Source organism: Solea solea, chromosome 18 (genome assembly GCF_958295425.1).
Source record: "Solea solea chromosome 18, fSolSol10.1, whole genome shotgun sequence".
NCBI classification, from domain to species: Eukaryota; Metazoa; Chordata; class Actinopteri; order Pleuronectiformes; family Soleidae; genus Solea; species Solea solea.
The window spans coordinates 24,387,299-24,409,266 of record NC_081151.1 but is presented as its reverse complement, the minus strand read 5'-3'; the positions used below and the strand labels follow the sequence as shown (position 1 = coordinate 24,409,266).

The 21,968-nt window shown below is 42.1% G+C and overlaps 1 protein-coding gene across 5 annotated transcripts in view; it reads right to left on the bottom strand.

The window, feature by feature from the left end:
* Positions 1–2,620: 2,620 nt before the first annotated feature.
* The window catches only part of mipol1 (mirror-image polydactyly 1), a 24,998-nt gene continuing 5,650 nt past the window's right edge, over positions 2,621–21,968 (bottom strand). For 3 of the 5 annotated variants that reach the window (XM_058614580.1, XM_058614581.1, XM_058614585.1), the window contains 13 exons: positions 20,571–20,637; positions 20,067–20,101; positions 19,946–19,982; positions 19,775–19,867; positions 19,056–19,158; positions 14,483–14,573; positions 14,139–14,265; positions 10,890–10,923; positions 10,640–10,810; positions 9,951–10,004; positions 9,315–9,409; positions 6,938–7,108; positions 2,621–2,860 (listed from right to left, as the gene is read on the bottom strand). In XM_058614580.1, coding sequence (XP_058470563.1) covers positions 2,794–2,860; positions 6,938–7,108; positions 9,315–9,409; positions 9,951–10,004; positions 10,640–10,810; positions 10,890–10,923; positions 14,139–14,265; positions 14,483–14,573; positions 19,056–19,158; positions 19,775–19,867; positions 19,946–19,982; positions 20,067–20,101; positions 20,571–20,637 — 1,145 coding nt within the window. In that variant the 3' untranslated portion in view covers positions 2,621–2,793. The remainder of the gene's footprint in view (positions 2,861–6,937; positions 7,109–9,314; positions 9,410–9,950; positions 10,005–10,639; positions 10,811–10,889; positions 10,924–14,138; positions 14,266–14,482; positions 14,574–19,055; positions 19,159–19,774; positions 19,868–19,945; positions 19,983–20,066; positions 20,102–20,570; positions 20,638–21,968) is intronic. The other 2 variants (XM_058614582.1, XM_058614584.1) reach the window with 1 other exon arrangement.

Below are 21,968 nucleotides of genomic sequence, written 5' to 3'. Positions count from 1 at the left end.
TTCCAGCCTCATGAGTGATCAATAACGTCAGAGCAATAATGAAACAATTATGAATGAGTTATGACCAAACTATTCATACTATAACTAGGTATAATTATTATTATACCTAGTTAAAATAATAAGTATAATAATGATGACTTTGTTTTTATTTTACATTTTGTTTTTAAATTATTTTATTTCATTGAAAAATTTTACTTTTTGTTGTTTGTGGAAAACTTTTCCTTTTTATTATTTCTCTCACACGCGCGCTCTCTCTCACACACACGCGCTCTCTCTCTCTCACGCGCTCTCTCTCACACACGCGCGCTCTCTCTCTCTCTCTCTCTCACACACACACACACAGTCACGCGCGCTCTCACTCACACACGCGCTCTCTCTCTCTCTCTCTCTCACGCACGCTCCATCTCACACACACACAGTCCCGCGGCCTCACAGCTTCAAAGCGCCGCCGCTTTGTCGCGTGTCAGTGAACGTGAAAACATCCCCGCGTGTTTTCTTTGATCTTTCTCTGACTTTTCTAATCATCATGTAATTATCCGTTAATTACCCGCCAAAGCACGCGCGCACACACACGGAGCCAACGATAAAAGACAGAATTAAAGGAAGATTACAAAAATCACCGTTTTATATTTTATCATACACAACATTTTATTTTGTTGCATTTATATTTTAGAATAAAGATTCTAAAATACAGTAATGACGTCACATCATCACAAAAATGTGTGTGATTTTAGCGACCTTTAAGGAGTAACTCAGTTTAACCTTTGACAGCAATAACAAACTGTAATTATTATTATTGTTGTTATTATTATTATTGTTATCATTTATTTTATTAAACTTTTTCTGCAGAGACATTTTTAGAAATGTTTCACAGATTAAAAGGTTTTTTTCTCAGGATGGGTAATTAAAATGAAACTATTATAATAGTTATAAGTATTATAATTATAACTATTATAGTTTTAATAACTATTAACTATTATAATAGTTTTAAATTATAATTATAATAGTTATAACTATTTTAATTATAATAATTATAATTAAAACATTATAGTTTTAATTATAATTATTACAATAGTTATAACTATTATAATTATAAAAATCACAATAAACATAATAATAATACTGATAATAATAGTTTTAATAGAGTTGGAATCTAATGTTTTAAAATGATTAGAAAACATCTGCTTCACTTTTTTATTACTAAAGACAAAATAATTAATTTTTTATTTGTTTTTTTTGTATCATTTTAGAATAAAAAATGAGATCTTTTATTATTATCATTATTATTATTATTATTAGTAGTAGTAGTGTGAGTGATGAAGATGAAGATGCCACCCACTCTGCAGCCGCTGTAACTGCAGCATATGTTGTTGGCCAGCGTTCACCACTTCATCACCACTTCATCTTATGGACACAAATGTCCAACACAAAACCTTTTCTTCTACTCGCCTTTCATTCTGCCACGATCAGGGGCCCCGGGGCCTCAGGGCCACTCCGGCCTTTTCATGGGGATCAGAATTAATTATCTCCAATAACACGATTGTTCACAGGCGAAGAAAAGACAGAGCAACCAAATCCCCTCAGAGTGAGAGAGAGAGAGAAGAAAGAGAGGGAGAGAGAGAGAGGGAGAGAGAGAGAGAGAGAGAAGAAAGAGAGGGAGAGAGAGAGAGAGAGAGAAGAAAGAGAGGGAGAGAGAGAGACAGACAGACACACAGACAGACAGAGCAGCTGCTCCATTAAAATTATACCAACGAAGTTTATTAGATCTTTGAGAAGATGATGAAACTGAGCTGGTGGTCCCTGTGTGTGTGTGTGTGTGTGTGTGTGTCTCTGTCTGTCTGTGGGTCTATCTGTGTGTGTGTGTCTGCCTGTCGGTCTGTGTCTCTGTCTGTCTGTCTCTGTCTGTGCGTCTATCTGTCTGTGTGTCTGTCTGTCTGTGAGTCTATCTGTCTGTGTGTCCATCTATCTGTCTGTGTGTCTATCTGTCTGTCTGTGTGCGTGTCTGTCTGTGAGTCTATCTGTATGTGTGTGTGTGTGTGTCCGTCGGTCTGTGTGTCTATCTGTATGTGTGTGTGTGTGTCCGTCGGTCTATGTCTGTCTGTGTGTGTGTGTGTCTGTCTGTGTGTGTGTGTGTCTGCTCAGATAAAGAGAAAATCCTTGTGAATGATTCTCTCAGATTGTCTCACTGTCCATCCTAACATGTCGCCTTTGTCTCCTCTTGTCTTCCTTCGTCTTTGTCTTTGTCTCAGTCTTGTCTTCGTCTCTGTCTCGTCTTCTCCTCGTCTGTCTTGTCTTCGTCTTTGTCTCGTCTTCGTCTTCATCTCTGCTTCGTCTTCTCCTCGTCTTAATTCTTCCCGTCAAGTCGTTTTGTGAAATGAGATAAAACTTTGTCTCATTTTGACGAAAATGTTGAAAAGTTGTTAAAGTAAAAATGTTAATTTGAAGTTTTCCAAGAAACATGAAGAGAAAGTTTGTCAAAGAGATCGAGACAAAAGAACGACGAAGACTAAACCAACACACACTCACTGCAGTAGGAGGACGAGGAGGAGACAGAGGGGAGAGAGGAGAGAGAGATGAGAGAGATGAGAGAGAGGAGAAAATTGACTATATAAATTCATAATTATTGATTATTTTGACAGTTTTATTAATCAATCATCACATAAAATATTCATGATCACATGACATCACAGAACATCAGCTGATTACATCGTTACATCAGCAACACAATCTGTCATAAAAATAAAAACATGTGATCAATAATCAGAGGATCATCAATAATCAGAGGATCAATAATCAGATGACAGCTCGGACGCTTCCTGTCCCAACTTTCTTCCTTAAAACTTCCACCAGTCGTTCCAACCTGAGGACGAGAGGAGACATGAGGTCACTGCAGTTACCTGTGCCGTGGCCCCGCCCTGTGCCGTGGCCCCGCCCTTTGCCGTGGCCCGAGGTCAAATGTCCTCATATACAGGTCCTCAGTATCATTGAGTTCTACATTGTTATCGTTGTGAATTCATCGTCATTTTTAATGCTTGGACGTTTGACTTTCACTCTTTCTGCGCCTCGCTCTAATCCGGATTAAAAGGCCGGTTTTTCATGTCAACCTCACACTGACTCACTCTAGTTGTGTCCCATTCCAGGGACTGGACCCTGCGGAGTGTGGATTCAACGCAGTGACGTCAGCTGTCCCGATTCAAACACTCTACGTCGTGTGACGTGGCTGACGTCAGCTTGTTTGGGAAGGATAGGTCTAGTGTACCCTTCTCAGCCGACCATATCCCATAATTCTTTGCGCGCCAGCGGCAAATCTGTTCCCATACAAGCAAGATGGCGGTGGGAAGTATCTCGAGGGGCAGCAGCGACTTTGTTATGAAATGTAAGTTTGACAAAACGAATGAAACGTGTTTTCTGGACTCAAAGTCACTATTGATGTTATTAATAAGCACAAGTCACAAGACTGACCACCGCATCTGCTGTTCACTGTCTGCTGTTCAGTGTTCACTGTCTGCTGTTCACTGACTGCTGTTCACTGTCTGCTGTTCACTGTCTGATGTTCAGTGTTCACTGTCTGCTGTTCACTGACTGCTGTTCACTGACTGCTGTTCACTGTCTGCTGTTCACTGTCTGATGTTCACTGTCTGCTGTTCACTGTCTGCTGTTCACTGACTGCTGTTCACTGTCTGCTGTTCACTGTCTGATGTTCAGTGTTCACTGTCTGCTGTTCACTGACTGCTGTTCGCTGTCTGCTGTTCGCTGTCTGCTGTTCACTGTCTGATGTTCACTGTCTGATGTTCAGTGTTCGCTGTCTGCTGTTCACCGACTGCTGTTCACTGACTGCTGTCTACTGTTCACTGACTGATGTTCACTGTCTGCTGTTCACTGTCTACTGTTCACTGTCTGATGTTCGCTGTTCACTGTCTACTGTTCACTGACTGATGTTCACTGACTGCTGTTCACTGTCTACTGTTCACTGTCTGATGTTCGCTGTTCACTGTCTACTGTTCACTGTCTGATGTTCGCTGTCTGATGTTCACTGTTCACTGTCTGATGTTCAGTGTTCGCTGTCTGCTGTTCACTGACTGCTGTTCACTGTCTACTGTTCACTGTCTGATGTTCACTGTTCACTGTCTGATGTTCAGTGTTCGCTGTCTGATGTTCACTGACTGCTGTTCAATGTCTGATGTTCAGTGTTCGCTGTCTGCTGTTCACTGACTGCTGTTCACTGTCTGTAGTTCACTGTCTGATGTTCAGTGTTCGCTGTCTGATGTTCACTGACTGCTGTTCAGTGTTCGCTGTCTGATATTCACTGTTCGCTGTTCACTGACAGTAGACAGTGAACAGCAGACAGTGAACAGCATTCACTGTCTGCTGTTCACTGTCTACTGTTCACTGTCTGATGTTCACTGTTCGCTGTTCACTGTCTGATGTTCACTGTTCGCTGTCTGCTGTTCACTGACTGCTGTTCACTGTCTGCTGTTCACTGTCTGATGTTCAGTGTTCGCTGTCTGATGTTCACTGTCTGCTGTTCAGTGTTCGCTGTCTGCTGTTCACTGACTGCTGTTCACTGTCTGATGTTCACTGACTGCTGTTCACTGTCTGCTGTTCACTGTCTGATGTTCAGTGTTCGTTGTCTGCTGTTCACTGACTGCTGTTCACTGTCTGATGTTCAGTGTTCGCTGTCTGATGTTCACTGTTCGCTGTCTTCATCACTTCACAAGTGATGAAGTGTTGAATGATGAAGTGATGAACAGTGCTGGGAGTAACGGCGTTTAAGTATAAAGCGTTACTAACGGCGTTATTTTTTCAGTAACAACGGAGTAATCTAATGAATTACTTTTCCTATCGTTGCAACGCCGTTACCGTTCCTGAGAATGTAAAGTTGCGCGTTACTTGTGTTACAATTCGGTTGAATGAAGCGCAGCAGTGTCGGGCTACAGTATCTGACAGCCACACATCAGCTGCCGGGAGAGAGCAGGGGTGGAGATGATTGATGACGACACCGTTGCAAATGCGATGATGATAGGCTGGGTGGACGGGTGCCCTGCATACGCTGTCTCACTGCACGCTCTAAGACAGAGACAATGGCGACGAGCCAGGGAAGCGTAGCGTTTTTTAAGTGGAAATATCGACACTACTTCTCCCTTACCGAGGTAAAAGGAAAGAATGTATATGTAACGTGTGTTGTGACTTCTTATGTCGTCAATAAATTCAGATACACGCAGTTTCCTTGGGAGCTTCTGCTAGCCACACTTTATTGTTTGTTTACATCCTAGCATGTCATGACGTACTTCCTATTTCCGGTGTATCAAAATAAAAGTCAGTAGCATTAAACATTACAACGTGCACACTATGTCCGGGGAAAAGGAGTTTGTCCACGTCAACCTCGAGCAACTCTAACTTAATGAAACATTTGTGTGTATTGGTTTAGTACTTGAATGCAAGGTGTGTGAATATTGTTTATTTTCAATATTTAATTTTGTTACTTTACTGAATATTTAAGAGTTGGACAGTGCCCTGTTTATTGTGCAAGGGTATACAGATACAGAGATTTGCACTTCTGAAAGGCCACATGTTTCCTTTCTTTCTCTTTAACCAAGTTTACATTTGTGTGTCAGTTGTGCCTTTCAATTCAAAGTTCAAATAAATACCAAATGCTCTAAAATACTCTACATAGGGTTTTTATTCTTCATTCAGGTATTATAAACATCTTTGACATATAGGATGTTAAAGAATGTTATAGCGTTATAGAACATTAAAAAATAATGTCAGTTACTTTGCTGAGTAACTAATTACTTTTACAATGTGGTAACTGAGTTAACTGAGTTACCAACTCAGTTACTTTTTGGGAGAAGTAATTTGTAACTATAACTAATTTCTTTTTTAAAGTAAGATGCCCAACACTGGTGATGAATGATGAATGATAAAGTGACGAATGGCGAGTGATAAAGTGATGAATGATGAGTGACGAATGATGAAGTGACTAAATGACGAAGTGATGAATGATGAAGTGATGAATGACGAATGATAAAGTGATGAGTGACTAATGATGAAGTGATGAATGATAAAGTGATGAAGTGACGAATGACAAGTGACGAATGATGAAGTGATGAATGATAAAGTGATGAATGATGAGTGACGAATGATGAAGTGACTAAGTGACGAGTGACGAATGATGAAGTGATGAATGACGAATGACGAATGATGAAGTAACTAAGTGATGAATGATGAACGATGAAGTGATGAATGATGAAGTGACTAAGTGATGAATGATGAAGTGATGAAGTGTTGAATGATGAAGTGACGAATGATGAAGTGACTAAGTGATGAATGATGTGATAAATGATGAAGTGATGAATGATGAAGTGACTAAGTGATGAATGACATGATGAAGTGATGAATGATGAAGTGATGAAGCTAGAACACCCCCCTCTCTAAATCAAATTAAAGTTCAGTAATAAGCAGCAGCAGCAGCAGCAGCAGCTTTTGATCACCCCCCCCCCCCCCCCCCACGTGCACACACACACAGTGCAAACATTCCTCTCTCGCTCCTCTTCAGAGGCTCCGCCCCCCTGCTGGCAGCCAAATTAGAGCAGAAAGCCGCAGGTTTGAGTCCGGGCGAATTAGGCGGCACAGACGGACGAGTTAAGCTTCTCTTCATCACGAGTCTCATCCCTTCATCTTCAGGCTGATGAGAGGATGACGCAGAGAACAAGTTGTCGTGGCGACCTGGACGATTAATTCTTCTTCATCACTATGACGACACGCGCTGAATAACAATCATCACACACTCACACACACAATCCAGTTTCATTTAGATTGTGAATGTGTTAAAAGTCACCAGCAGGGGGAGCTGTGGGAATCATGAGCATCTTTGGCCAAAAAAATCTAAATGAAATCAATGTTTCAACTGAACACACACACACACAAATAAACATACCTGTGGACTCTCTCATTGGCCTCTTGCTCCACCTCCTGACAGCGTTTAAGCTCCGCCTCCACACGCTGCTTCTCCTGTGAGAGCTGCTCCAGCTGGACCAGCAGGGGTGGAGCCTCCAGTGAGTCACCATGAGCAGATGATGAGGGCGGGGACACAGTGAGGTTCTGAGGGCTGTCGATGACAAAAGAGTCAGCTGATAACTAGTCTCAGAGTCTGTAACTAGTCTCAGAGTCTGTAACTACCCTCAGACTGTGTAACTAGTATCAGAGTCTGTAACTAGTCTCAGATTGTGTAACTAGTCTCAGAGCCTGTAACTACTCTCAGACTGTGTAACTAGCCTCAGAGTCTGTAACTAGTCCCAAGCTGTGTAACTAGTCTTAGAGTGTGTAACTAGTCTCAGAGTCTGTAACTAATCTCAAGCTGTGTAACTAGTCTCAGATTCTGTATCTAATCTCAAAATGTGTAACTAGTCTTAGGGTCTGTATCTAATCTCAAGATGTGTAACTAGTATCAAAGTCTGTAACTAGTCTTAGGGTCTGTAACTAGTCTCAAGCTGTGTAACTAGTCTAAGAGTCTGTAACTAGTCTCAGACTGTGTAACTAGTCTCAGAGTCTATAACTAGTCTCACACAGTAACTAGTCTCAGAGTCTGTAACTAGTTTAAGACTCATATTTTTATATCTGATTTTGTTTGTATATATATAAAATGATCTGATCTTGTTTATATATATAAAATAATCTGATTTTGTTTGTATATGAAATAATCTGATCTTGTTTGTATATATAAAATAATCCGATCTTGTTTGTATAGAAAATAATCTGATCTTGTTTATGTATATAAAATAATCAGATTTTGTTTGTATATATAAAAGAATCTGATTTTGTTTGTATATATAAAATTATCTGATATTGTTTATATATATAAAATAATCTGATTTTGTTTGTATATGAAATAATCTGATCTGGTTTTTATATATAAAATAATCTGATTTTGTTTGTATATTAAATAATCTGATTTTGTTTGTATATATATAAAATAATCTGATTTTGTTTGTATATATATAAAATAATCTGATTTTGTTTGTATATATAAAATAATCTGATTTTGTTTGTATATATAAAATAATCTGATTTTGTTTGTAAATATATCATAATCTGATCTTGTTTAAATATATAAAATAATCTGATTTTGTTTGTATATGAAATAATCTGATCTTGTTTGTATATATAAAATAATCTGATCTTGTTTGTATAAAGAAAATAATCTGATATTGTTTATGTATATAAAAGAATCTGATTTTGTTTGTATATATAAAATTATCTGATCTTGTTTATATATAAAAGAATCTGATCTTGTTTGTATATATAAAATAATCTGATTTTGTTTGTATATTAAATAATCTGATTTTGTTTGTATATATAAAATAATCTGATTTTGTTTGTATATATAATCTGATTTTGTTTGTATATATATCATAATCTGATTTTGTTTGTATATATTAAATAATCTGATTTTGTTTGTTTATATAAAATAATCTGATTTTGTTTGTATATATATCATAATCTGATCTTGTTTGTATATATAAAATAATCAGATTTTGTTTATGTATATAAAATAATCTGATCTGTTTGTATATAAAATAATATGATCTTGTTTGTATATATAAAATAATCTGATTTTGTTTGTATATATAAAATAATCTGATTTTATTTGTATATATAAAATAATCTGACCTTGTTTATATATAAAATAATCTGATCTTGTTTGTATATATAAAATAATCTGGTTTTGTTTGTATATATAAAATAATCTGATTTTGTTTGTATATATAAAATAATCTGATTTTGTTTGTATATATAAAATAATCAGATTTTGTTTGTAAATATAACATAATCTGATTTTGTTTGTATATATAAAATAATCTGATCTTGTTTATGTATATAAAATAATCTGATCTTGTTTGTATATGTAAAATAATCTGATCTTGTTTGTATATATAAAATAATCTGATTTTGTTTGTATATAAAAAATAATCTGATTATGTTTGTATATATAAAATAATCTGATTTTGTTTGTATATAAAATAATCTGATGTTTGTATATATAAAATAATCTGATCTTGTTTGTATATATAAAATAATCAGATTTTGTTTGTATATAAAATAATCTGATTTTGTTTGTATATATATAAAATAATCTGATTTTGTTTGTATATATAAAATAATCTGATCTTGTTTGTATATATAAAATAATCTCATCTTGTTTATATATATAAAATAATCTCAATTTGTTTGTATATATAAGACAATCTGAAGTTGATGATACAAATAAGATTTGATGTTTAGTACATAAAGTGTGAACGTGAAAACTCTCTGACCTGTGATTGGCTCGTAGGGCCTGTAGCTCCACCTCCAGACGACGCCTTTCGTCGAGATCGCTGTCCCTCTCTGTCTGAACCCTCAGCAGCTCCTCCTGGTGGTGAAAACAGTCACACACCTGTGTGAGTAAGTATGTGTGTGTTGATCACACAGACCAGAAAGTGGAGTCTGTCCCAGGACTAAATGTCCTCCTCTGTCCCTCACTGTCCTTCTGTGTCTCTCACTGTCCTCCTCTGTGCACCTCTGTCTTTCACTGTCCTCCTCTGTCTCTCACTGCAGCCTCACAGGGAGGACGTGGTCTCCTGTAAAGATGACAGCATGACCCTGACCCCCTCCTCCTCCTCCTCCTCCTCCTCCTCCTCTTCGTCCTCTATGTTAATGAGTGTCTCAAAGTTAAAAGTGAGACATCAAAAGAGAGTCAATATGTGTCTTCTCCAGCCGGGACAGACAGCAGAGAGCTGACCTTTCACCTGAGGAGTGAAGGTCAACACAGGAGGAGCACGAGGAGGAGGAGGAGGAGGAGGAGGAGCACGGGGAGCACGACGAGGAAGAGCACAAGGAGGAGCAGGAGGAGCGCAACGAGGAGCACGAGGAGGAGGAGTTGGAGGTCGGATAGGCGGGGTGTGTGTGTGTACCTGACTCCTCCTCTGTACTCTCTCTTCATTCAGATCTTGTTCAAGACGTTTACACTGAAACACAAAGAGGGTTATTATTAGAGACGAGTACTACTCTACTACATTACTACTACTACACTACTACAACAACTACAGTACTACTACAGTACTACTACTACTACTACTACTACTACTACTACTTCACTTCTACGAGTACTTCTTCACTTTTACCAGTACTACATCACTTTTACGAGTACTACTTCACTTTTACCAGTACTACTTCACTTCTATGAGTACTACTTCACCTGATAATCTTGTTACATTCCTCTATCTTTGCTCCCTTACCAACTGTTGCCATGGTTACCGGCTTCTGTAGGCCTGTTGCCGCGGGAACATATGAAGGTTTCTGATGTGATGAGAGGGAGGCGGGGTTTATGCTTGGAGGATGCAGCTCCTCCCCCTCCTCCCACAGAGAGCAGGATATGAGTTTTTTTTTTAATAATCACAAGAGTCTGGATTTTTTTTTTCTTCTTCACTTTTACTATGAGTGTATGTGTGAGAGTGTGTGTGAGAGTGAGTGATGTTAAAATCACTGAATTTCTCTGTGGGCACACACACACGCACACACACACACACACACACACACACACACACACACACACACACACACACACACACACCCACACACACACACACACACACGTACGGACCTTGTTGACACACCCCTCTCTCTCCTCCATCACAGCCTTCATTTCCTGAGCTGTGATGTCATTTCGTCGTTGCTGTGCTGACTTCAGACGCTCAACCAGAACTGACCCAAACTGCTCAACCTGCTGGACTGAGTGTGCATCACACACACACTGAAGGAGCTCGTCCACTTCCTGTGAAAGATCAGAACGATGATCAGTGATCAATGATCAGTGATCAATAATACGTCACCAGTGTGAAAACAGTGTTTACCATTTCAGCAGCATCAACATTCACCCTCTCTGACCTGAAAACAAACACAAACATGTTATTTGTTTATATATATATATATATATATATATATATATATGTTTTAATGTTGACTCCTCCCTCAACATCAGTAGCCCCGCCTCCTCGACATCGTCAGACACCGCCACAGCCTCCACTGCCATGCTCCGCCCTCCTCTTCCATACCTGCTCTCTCTCTCTCTGTCGTCATCACGTGTTGATGTAAACACAGCGGTCTATACTCTTAGCGTCTGAACGCGACGTGACGACATGCTGAACAGCAACAATCACGTGATCACATTTCCTGATTTTCCGTTTCCGTTCCCTCGCCATGTGCTCCCCATAGTGACCCCGATATTTTCATGTTATTCAAACCACAATATTTAACTCACGACATGAACACAACATTTAAGCCACAATGTGATATTATCACGATACTGAAGTCTCAATATTATCATGACTCTGATTTCACAATATTATCACGATACTGAAGTCTCAATATTATCATGATACTGAAGTCTCAATATTATCATGACACTGATTTCACAATATTATCACGATACTGATCTCTCAATATTATCATGATACTGAAGTCTCAATATTATCATGACACTGATTTCACAATATTATCACGATACTGAAGTCTCAATATTATCATGATACTGAAGTCTCAATATTATCATGACACTGAAGTCTCAATATTATCACGATACTGAAGTCTCAATATTATCATGATACTGAAGTCTCAATATCATCACGATACTGAAGTCTCAATATTATCATGACACTGAAGTCTCAATATTATCATGACACTGATTTCACAATATTATCACGATACTGAAGTCTCAATATTATCATGATACTGAAGTCTCAATATTATCATGACACTGATTTCACAATATTATCACGATACTGATCTCTCAATATTATCATGATACTTAAGTCTCAATATTATCATGATACTTATGTCTCGATATTATCACGATACTTATGTCTCGATATTATCACGATACTTATGTCTCAATATTATCATGATACTGAAGTCTCAATATTATCACGATACTGAAGTCTCAATATTATCATGATACTTCATCATCACCACCACCATCATCTTCATCATGAGTGAAACACAGGTTCATGGTTTAGAGTAAAAGGGGAGGAGGTTCTGACCACTCCCCCCTTCTCCTTGATCAAATTAAAAGTGGACCAATCAGACGACAGCGTGTGAGGAGCCTCCTGCTCCCTGACGTCCACCTGAAACAATCAACTCTGCTGTGAGAGCAGCCATAATGGCGGCCGTGCTAACTCCTCCTCCTCCTCCTCCTCCTGGGAGGAAGCTCTTTTCATTTAGCTGCTGTTTTTCTGTAATAAAGTGTAATAAGGTGGCAGCAGCAGCAGCGGAGGAGGAGGAGGAGGAGGTGTCTGTGTCTCTGCTGCTGCTGCTCTGCAGGGAAAAGCAGGTAATGAAAGAACGGCCGCTCCAATAAAACTCTACTAACACTGAGCTCATAGACCAGCAGACCGGATCAGACCGGATCAGACCGGATCAGACCCCATTAAGTCTCCTCCACCTGACTCACTCACTCACTGGCCCTTTCTCAGTATGTACTTGTATACTTGAGAAGTACTAGCGCAGTACACACTCACAGAGTACACAAGTTCGATCTCTGCAGTTAGAACAGCAGCTACTTCCTTGTTCTACTGTTTGACTTGTGGGTGACGCCAAGTGCTTAAGCCTCATTAGCGCAACCTACAGTGTTGATGAATGAACATGTAAAATATTTTTAATAAATGCATATATATTGTTATTTTCACATTTTAAATATTTAACAAAATACAGATACAATGACCGTGCAACTTTAATATAAATCTAAAATTCAAAGTTAAACTAATAAATCAAACATTAATAATATACAAACTTTCAAAACATTTACATTAAAAACAAAATAACACGTCACCAACAAATCTATGGATCACACCAAGCATGTAATGACAGCGACGACAGGCCAAGGTCACGCTTCCCTCTGCTGGACACAGTGAGGCGGAGCTTATCACCTCTGACCACGTCGCTGCCACACGTTTGAATTCTAAATGACTCAAATGATCCGGGACACAGAAAAATTATTACTTTATATTTGTATTCTCTGCTGCTATGTTCCGCCCAAATGCATTCTGGGATACATGGCTTTCCCAAGTACACTCAAGTCACCACCTGACACTTCCGGGTATGAGAACTGTCCTCGCTGCTCGCGGACTTGAGAATTGGAACAGAACCTGGACTGAGACTGATGACGTTTCACAAGTACGGGAGTACGGAAGTACGCACAAGGGCAGACAAGGACAGACAAGTAGTTTTAGTCAAAGTTCTGGTCATAGTTTTAGTCAAAGTTCTGGTTGTAGTATGAGTCAAAGTTCTGGTTGTAGTTTTAGTCGCAGTTTTAATCAAAGTTCTGGCCGTAGTTTTAGTTGCAGTCTTAGTCAATGTTCTGGTTGTAGTTTTAGTCATAGTATTAGTCAAAGTTCTGGTTGTAGTTTTAGTCATAGTCGTAGTTTATCACAGGAAACATTACATTACATGTCATTTAGCAGACTGCTGAGGGGTGCAGTTGAACAACCATGAAGACTTTGGCACACAGGGTACCTGTCCTAACCACTGAGCCACTCCACCCCCAGTGTTGCTGGTTTATTAAAACAAGGTAATGACTGTGAAAGTTGTGAAATGACAGCGAGTCCGTCTGTTTGACCTTTGACCCCGCCTTTCATGGCCAGTGACCCTCATGTGGATGAAGTGGTAAAAGTGGAACGAGTGATCAGATAAACGAGTGATACGTTAGAAAAACACACACACACACACACACACAAAACACACACATTAACTAGGGCTGCTACCACCATTAGAAAAACACACACACACTCTCTGACAGATGGAACATGCCCCTCCATATTCTGTGCCTCATAAAAAGGATCGTGGCTCCAAATATCAATTACCCTCTCATCCTGGGGGGAGGAGAGGGAGGAGGGGGAGGAGGAGAATTATCTCTAATGAGATTTTCTGGTCTATTTGACAGAAGGAGAACTCGTTATACAGATCTTAACACGAGGAGGGGGTGAATAATGAAGAGGAGGAGGAGAGGAGAGGAAAGGAGAAAAAAAAGAGGAAAGGAGAGAGGAAAGATTAGAGGAAATGAGGAGGAGAGGAAAGAAGGGTTAGGTGTGAGAATGGGTGTGTCTTACTGTGTTGTGTGTTGAAGACGTTGTATCCTCAGCAGAGCCTCATCTCTCTCCTCATTGGCCAGCAGCAGTCGTGACATCAGAGCGTGATCTCTGTCCTTCTGAGAAGACAACACCTTGTCCAACACAACTGACAACAGAGTAATAACAATCAACATTAGTCATAAACATGTAGTAATAATAATCAATAATCATTAGAATGAGACATTAATCATAAACATGTAGTAATAACAATAAATAATCAAACAATAACCTTTTCAATAAAAACAATAATCATCATTACTAATAATCATCATCATGTCTAAGTGAATAAAAGAATAAGGTGACATCTTCCTCATCTCCCTTACCTTTAGAACCCTTCACTAGCTCCTCCCTTAGCTCCTCCTCCACCATCCTCCTCTGTAGCTCCTCCTCCTTCTGCAGCAGTTGCTCCTGCAGCTGAAACAACATATACACATACACATATGTATGTACATATGTACACACATACACGTATGTGTGTACATATATGAACATATGTACATACATATGTATATACATATATGTACATACATACATACAGTACATACATATGTAACATCACTGAGGATGTGTCCAGGTTGCATCATAGTTGGTGTAAGTGGCAAGCTTCTGCCTGGTACAACCATTACATTACATTACATGTCATTTAGCAGACACTTTTATCCAAAGCGACTTACTGTACAGGTGAATTGAGTACAACCTGCCAGGGGTAGAGTTGAACTTGTGACCTTGTGACCATGATGTCTTTGCACACAGGGGTACCAGTCTTAACCACTGAGCCACCCCACCCCATCCAGTGACTAGTCTGGTGGAAAGTCTGGTTGACGACCAAGAATAGAGTGACGACAGCTGGAGAGACAGCGGACAGCCCGAGGGAAGGCAACAGGGCAGTAGGGTTAGCAGCCTGATCTTGCATCTTCTGAGAGGAAGAACCCATCCTGAAGCTACAGATCAACCTACAGAAAGATACTCCCAGGGATCCCCGAGAGGGGGGGGAGGATGAGGATCCCAAGAATGACGACCTTAAGCAATGGAAATACGATGACGAACGCAGAATGTCTGTGAGGCAAAGTGTGCAAGAACCCACGAGGCCTGAAGATCCATCAGGCCAAGATGGGATGTGTGCGGAGGGTGCGGGCAGCACAGCGCACAGGGATTCTCCCTGGTGAGACGCAGGAGGAGCTAGGCCCGGAGTCAACCCACAGTGCCCAGAACCTCCAGGTGGCACCAGCACCAAACCCACACAGACCATCAGAACATCGTTGGGTCAAGTGGCCCCAAGCCAACAGAGAGAGGGAAAGACTCCTGTTTGATGCTGATGCCGACAAGATCTTGGAGACAACTGCCAAGGCCGATCGCCGCCTCCACACAATGACCACCATCATCATCATTCTAGCAGCTGAGAGATTTGGGCTGGAAGAGAAGAGAGCAGAGGAGAGGCCCCCCTACACCAAGAACAACCGGGCAAACAAGATCCACAAGCTCAGGCAAGAACTCAAGAACATGAAGCGGCAGTTCAAGGAGGCAAGGGAGGAGGAGAGGGCACCCCTTGCGGAGCTGCGCAACATACTCCGCAAGAAGCTCATGACCTTGTGGAGGGCCAAGTGGCACAGGAGAAGGAGGAAGGAAAGAGCCAGGAAGCGGACAGCTTTTCTGGCGAATCAGTTTGGTTTTGCAAAACAACTCCTGGGGCAGAAGCGTAGTGGCCAGCTCACTTATCCCAAAGCTGAGATGGACCGCCACCTCAGCGATACCTTAAGGGATGCATCCAGGGACCAGGATCTGGGCTATTGCCGGTCCTTGATCAACCCACCTGAACTGACACTGGACTTCGATGAGAAGGAGCCTAGCCGGAAGGAGGTCCAGAAGGCAGGTGTGTCAAACTCAAATGACCTGGGGGCCAATGAGCATCTAGTCTGGTCAAGCGGGGGCCGACATAGAGGGAAAAAAAGCGGGAAAAACAACTATTTAGTAGCCAGTGGGCAATATAAGATATTCATTATGATATTAGACAGAATTGCAAAGTAAAAGTGCTTGTTTTGATATAAAATGATTCACAATAAAAACATATTTATGATGCACAAAAACGCAAATAATATAATGACGAGGATAATTGTGATTAAAACAGCTTAAATATGTAATTTCATATTGAGTGTAATACATTTAATAAAGCAATGATTACAACCGAATGTCTTATTACTATTATAAAAAATATTGCCGGCAAATACATTTAGTCTTATATTCTGTCTCTATTCCATCACCTTGCACAGTGGTGGGCAGGCCGCATGTAATTGATTGGAAGGCCACAAGTGGCCCCCGGGCCACCAGTTTGACACATTTGCTATAAGGTGTACAAGAACTGCCCAAGGTTACTCCATAGGCTCTGGAGGATCATGAAGGTGATATGGAGGAGGGGAAAGGTCGCTGACCAGTGGCGGTTTGCGGGATGGATTCCGGAGGAGGAAGAGTCAAAGACCATTGACCAATTCAGAACCATCAGCCTGCTCAGTGTTGAAGGGAAGGTATTCTTCAGCATCGTTGCCAGGCGTCTGACAGACTACCTCCTGAGAAACTCCTACATTGACAGCTCGGTCCAGATAGGCAGGATCCCGAAGGTACCGGGGTGTCTGGAGCACACAGGAATTGTGACACAGCTGATCAGAGAAGCCTGTGGGAACAAGGGCGACCTGGCCGTGCTGTGGCTGGACCTCACGAATGCCTATGTGTCCATACCCCACAAGCTGGTAGAAGAAGAACTGTGTCGCCACCACATCCCAGGAAAATTCAGAGACCTAATCCTGGATTATTATGATAAATTCAGTTTGAGAGTTTCTTCAGGACTCTTAACATCGGACTGGCATAAGCTAGAAAAAGGAATCATCACTGGATGTACTATTTCAGTGATCCTTTTCGCACTCGCCATAAACATGCTGGTAAAGTCGGCCGAGGGTCAGTGCAGAGGGCCCCTCACCAAGTCCGGTGTTCGTCAGCCTCCCATCAGAGCCTTTATGGATGACCTGACTGTCACAACACCACATGTCCCTGGGAGCAGGTGGATTCTGAAAGGCCTGGGGGAGCTGGCCACATGGGCCCACATGAGCTTCAAGCCAGCAAAATCCAGATCCCTTGTGCTGAAGAAAAGAAAGGTCACTGACAAGTTCCACTTCACACTTGGCAACACCAGGATACCATCTGTCATAGAGAAACCAGTGAAGAGCCTGGGGAAGGTTTTCGACTGCAGCCTGAGAGACATGGCCGCCATCCGCTCTACCAACCAAGATCTGGAAACTTGGCTGGCCTCAGTGGACAAATCGGGCCTTCCAGGCAAGTTCAACGCCTGGATTTACCAACATGGCATCCTCCCAAGGATCCTCTGGCCCCTCTTGGTCTACGAAGTCCCAATCTCCACAGTTGAGGGCTTTGAGAGGAGAGTCAGTCGGTACCTGCAGAGGTGGCTGGGTCTACCTTGGAGCCTGAGCAGCATCGCCCTGTATGGGCAGAGCAACATCCTAAGGCTCCCTAATGAGGATTTCATGGTGAGCCGTACAAGGGAGGTGCTGCAATACAAAAAGTCCTCTGACCATAAGGTCTCTTAGGCTGGGATTGAAGTCCAGAGAGGTTGGAAGTGGAAAGCAGCTGAGGCAGTGGACGTGGCTGAATCCCGCTGCGGCACAGAGTACTGCTGGGCAGGGCGGGCCTAGGTAGCAGCATGACACCTCACTACGACAAAGCGAAGGGGAAGGACAGGAGAGCACTGGTTCAGGAAGAGGTGCGAGCATCAGTGAAGGAGGAGCAACCCAGCAGAATGCTTGGGATGCGGCAGCAGGGAGCCTGGATGAGATGGGAGCAAGCCGTAGAGTGGAAAATCTCATGGGTTGAGCTGCGGAAGGCCGAGCCCCATCGTATTCGCTTCTTAAACCAGGCTGTCTATGATATTCTACCAAGCCCATCCAACTTGTTCTGCTGGGGAATAGTGGACTCACCAGCCTGCGCTCTGTGCCAGAAGAGAGGGACCCTGGAGCAAATTTTGAGCTGCTGTCCAAAAGCCCTGGGTGATGGGCGCTACCGCTGGCGTCATGACCAAGTCTTGAGGGCTATAGCGAACACCATCTGCAGTGGAATTGATGAATGCAAGCGCCGTCGCCCAGTAAAGAAGAGCATTGCTTTTATGAGGGCTGGGGAGAAGCCTCCAGTTACAGCCAGAACAACCTCCCTCTGGCCTTCTGGCAACGGCACAAGATTGGGAGCTCAGAGTTCACCTGGGGAAGCAACTGAAGTTCCCAGAAAATGCTGCCACAACAACACTCAGGCCGGAGTGGTCCGCACCTCAGCAACATGTAAGCAGATTGTTCTCCTGGATCTTACTGTCCGAATTATGCTGCGCTGGTGAAGGAGTTCCAGCAAAACGGGTGGAGAGCCAGATGCCATCCCATTGAGGTGGGATGCAGAGGGTTCGCAGGCCAGTCCCTCTGCAGGGCCTATAACATGCTGGGCATCACTGGAGTCAGAAGGTGAAGGGCCATTAAGGAGGCCACTGAAGCAGTAGAAGTTGCTTCAAGGTGGCTGTGGATCAGGAGAGGAGACACGTGGGTGGGGTAGCGCTACCTGGACACAAGCTGGGGCTTGATCATCCCCGGCTGGGTCGCCTGGACGAGAGTGTATGATGTTTGAAAGACCCAAAACACTCAAGGACTCCAGGTAACATCACTGAGGATGTGTCCAGGTTGCGTCATAGTTGGTGTATGTCACAAGCATATGTATATATATACATATGTATATGTGTATATGTATATATATATATATATATATATATATATATATATATATATATATATACACACACATAAATATATAAAAACATATACATACACATATACTGTATATGAGTATATATATTACCTTATTGTTGGCGTCCCTCAAAGTGTCCACCTCCTTTAGAAGAAATGAGACGTTTTTGTTCCAAACTGAACTCTGACGTCCTGAAGAGACATCCTGAGGAAAACTGAAAAGACAGAGGACAAAGAGGAGATAGAGGATACAGAGAAGACAGAGGACAAAGAGGAGACAGAGGACACAGAGAAGACAGAGGACAAAGAGGAGACAGAGGACACAGAGGACAAAGAGGAGACAGAGAAGAAGACATGACACCTGAGCGTAAACATGAACATAAACCATGAGCCTTGGTCAGCTGTGATTGGGTAGGATGGTGTTGGTGGGCGTGTCATTGCTGTGTCACATGTACAGTAACTTTAATAAGTAGCAGTAATTCTCTCATATCACCTGAAAGGTCACAGGTAATAAAGCACGTAAATATGACGATGACACCTCCGCTGCTTTTACTCTGTATCTATTTCTGTCTGCGATGCTGCACGCACACACACGCACACCCTCACACACACACACACACACACACACATACACAGACACACACACGTAACAATGTGAGGACGTTTAATGAAAAGTAATAAAGTGACAGAGAAGAACATTGTGGAAGACTGAGAATCAATAATGAGGTTTAATAATAATCTATAACTATCACAAGTTCACCTCTGACCTTCATGACCTCTGACCTTCATGACCTCTGACCTTCATGACCTTCCATCCATCTTAAGTCTCACCTGTCATCCAACACTCCTCGCTCTCCTCCATCAGAAACATCTCTGCCACGCCCTCTGCTGGAGGACACCTCCCCTTGCATCACTGCTGGACACCTGAGGATAGGAGGAGACATACATGAGGGGAAGGAGACATACAAGAGGGAGAAGACATACAAGAGGAAGGAGACTAACCTCCTAATGGGGAAGACAGAGGAGGAGCTGAGTAGATCTGAGAGGAGGACAGAGAGAAAGACAGGTTCAGATTATCATTGAAGGTAATAATGCTGATTGACAGGTGATTGACAAGTCTTACCCTCACTGTGGTCAACACTCAGACTGATCTCTGATCTGAAACAACAAACATTCAGTGAGACAGGTGAAAGTGAGACAGGTGAAGGCGAGACAGGTGAAGGTGAGACATGTTCATACCCGATCGGTGAAGGTGAGACAGGTGAAGGAAAGACATGTGTAAGTGAGACAGGTAAGGGTGAGACAGGTGAAGGTGAGACATGTTCATACCTGATCTGTGAATGTGAGACAGGTGAAGGTGAGACATGTTCATACCTGATCGGTGAAGGTGAGACAGGTGTAGGTGAGACAGGTGAAAGTGCGACAGGTGAAGGTGAAGCGGGTTAAGGAAAGACATGTGTAAGTGAGACAGGTAAGGGTGAGACAGCTGAAAGTGTGACGGGTGTAGGTGAGACAGGTGAAAGTGAAACAGGTGAAGGTGAGACAGGTCTAAGTGACAGGTGAAGGTGAGACATGTTCATAGCTGATAAGTGAAGGTGAGACGAGTGAAAGTGAGACATGTTCATACCTGATAGGTGAAGGTGAGACAGGTGAAGGAAGACGCTGTTGTAGCTCTGCATTGACTCTGGGATTAGCTGAAAACACATGAGGAGGAGACATACATTATTTTTTTAAGCTGTTTTATACATTTCTGTAGTGGTGACAGGGTTAGTGGTGACAGTGTTAGTGGTGATAGTGTTAGTGGTGACAGTATTAGTGGTGACAAGGTTAGTGGTGATAGTGTTAGTGGTGACAGTATTAGTGGTGACAGTGTTAGTGGTGACAGTATTAGTGGTGACAGGGTTAGTGGTGATAGTGTTAGTGGTGACAGTATTAGTGGTGACAGTGTTAGTGGTGACAGTATTAGTGGTGACAGGGTTAGTGGTGATAGTGTTAGTGGTGACAGTATTAGTGGTGACAGTGTTAGTGGTGACAGGGTTAGTGGTGATAGGGTTAGTGGTGACAGGGTTAGTGGTGACAGGGTTAGTGGTGATAGTGTTAGTGGTGACAGGGTTAGTGGTGACAGGGTTAGTGGTGATGGTGTTAGTGGTGACAGGGTTAGTGGTGACAGTGTTAGTGGTGACAGTTTAATTGGTGACAGGGTTAGTGGTGATAGTGTTAGTGGTGACAGGGTTAGTGGTGACAGTGTTAGTGGTGACAGTTTAATTGGTGACAGTGTTAGTGGTGACAGTTTAATTGGTGACAGGGTTAGTGGTGACAGGGTTAGTGGTGACAGGGTTAGTGGGGACGGGGTTAGCGGCATGGATGTATTATAAGAACTGGATGTAGCTCCGCCCCCCTGCCACTTCCGTGTACTGCAACAAAAAATACTCCCAGGCCCAAAAAGCAATTTTCCCATTGACCCCAATAGTAAAAGAGACGCCTCTAAAACTGTTCACAGAGACATGGACACAGGCATGTATAGATCTTTATATTCTATATGTTTAATTCATGGAGTTTGATATTTGAAAAACCTTCCTAAAGGCCATAAAAAGCCCAGAAAAATCTTATTTCTCAGAGTGACGTCGCAGCTGTGTACGAGCACAGCAAAGCGCGGTCATGGCGTCAGGGGAACGGCTACTGTCAGGGAACCGTACGATGTGAAAACTTTACGAGAAATTCTGAATAAATGGAGGCAATAAGGACACGCCGAGCAAGTCCAGAACACAGACGGCTCGTTCACATAGCCCAAAGGTATCATGGGGGGTAACACTACTGTGCATGCTCATGCTCTACACAACCCGTAAATAAACACGGAAGTCAGAAACTTTTTTGGCATATGCACTGGGTGAGCAACTCCATAGGGATGAACGGAACCAGGGGGGCGGAGCTCTATCCAGTTCTTATAATACATCCATGGTTAGCGGCTGTGGCGGCAGTGCTGCTACTTATTATTCATGTACTATTACAGAAGTGATAAATCCTC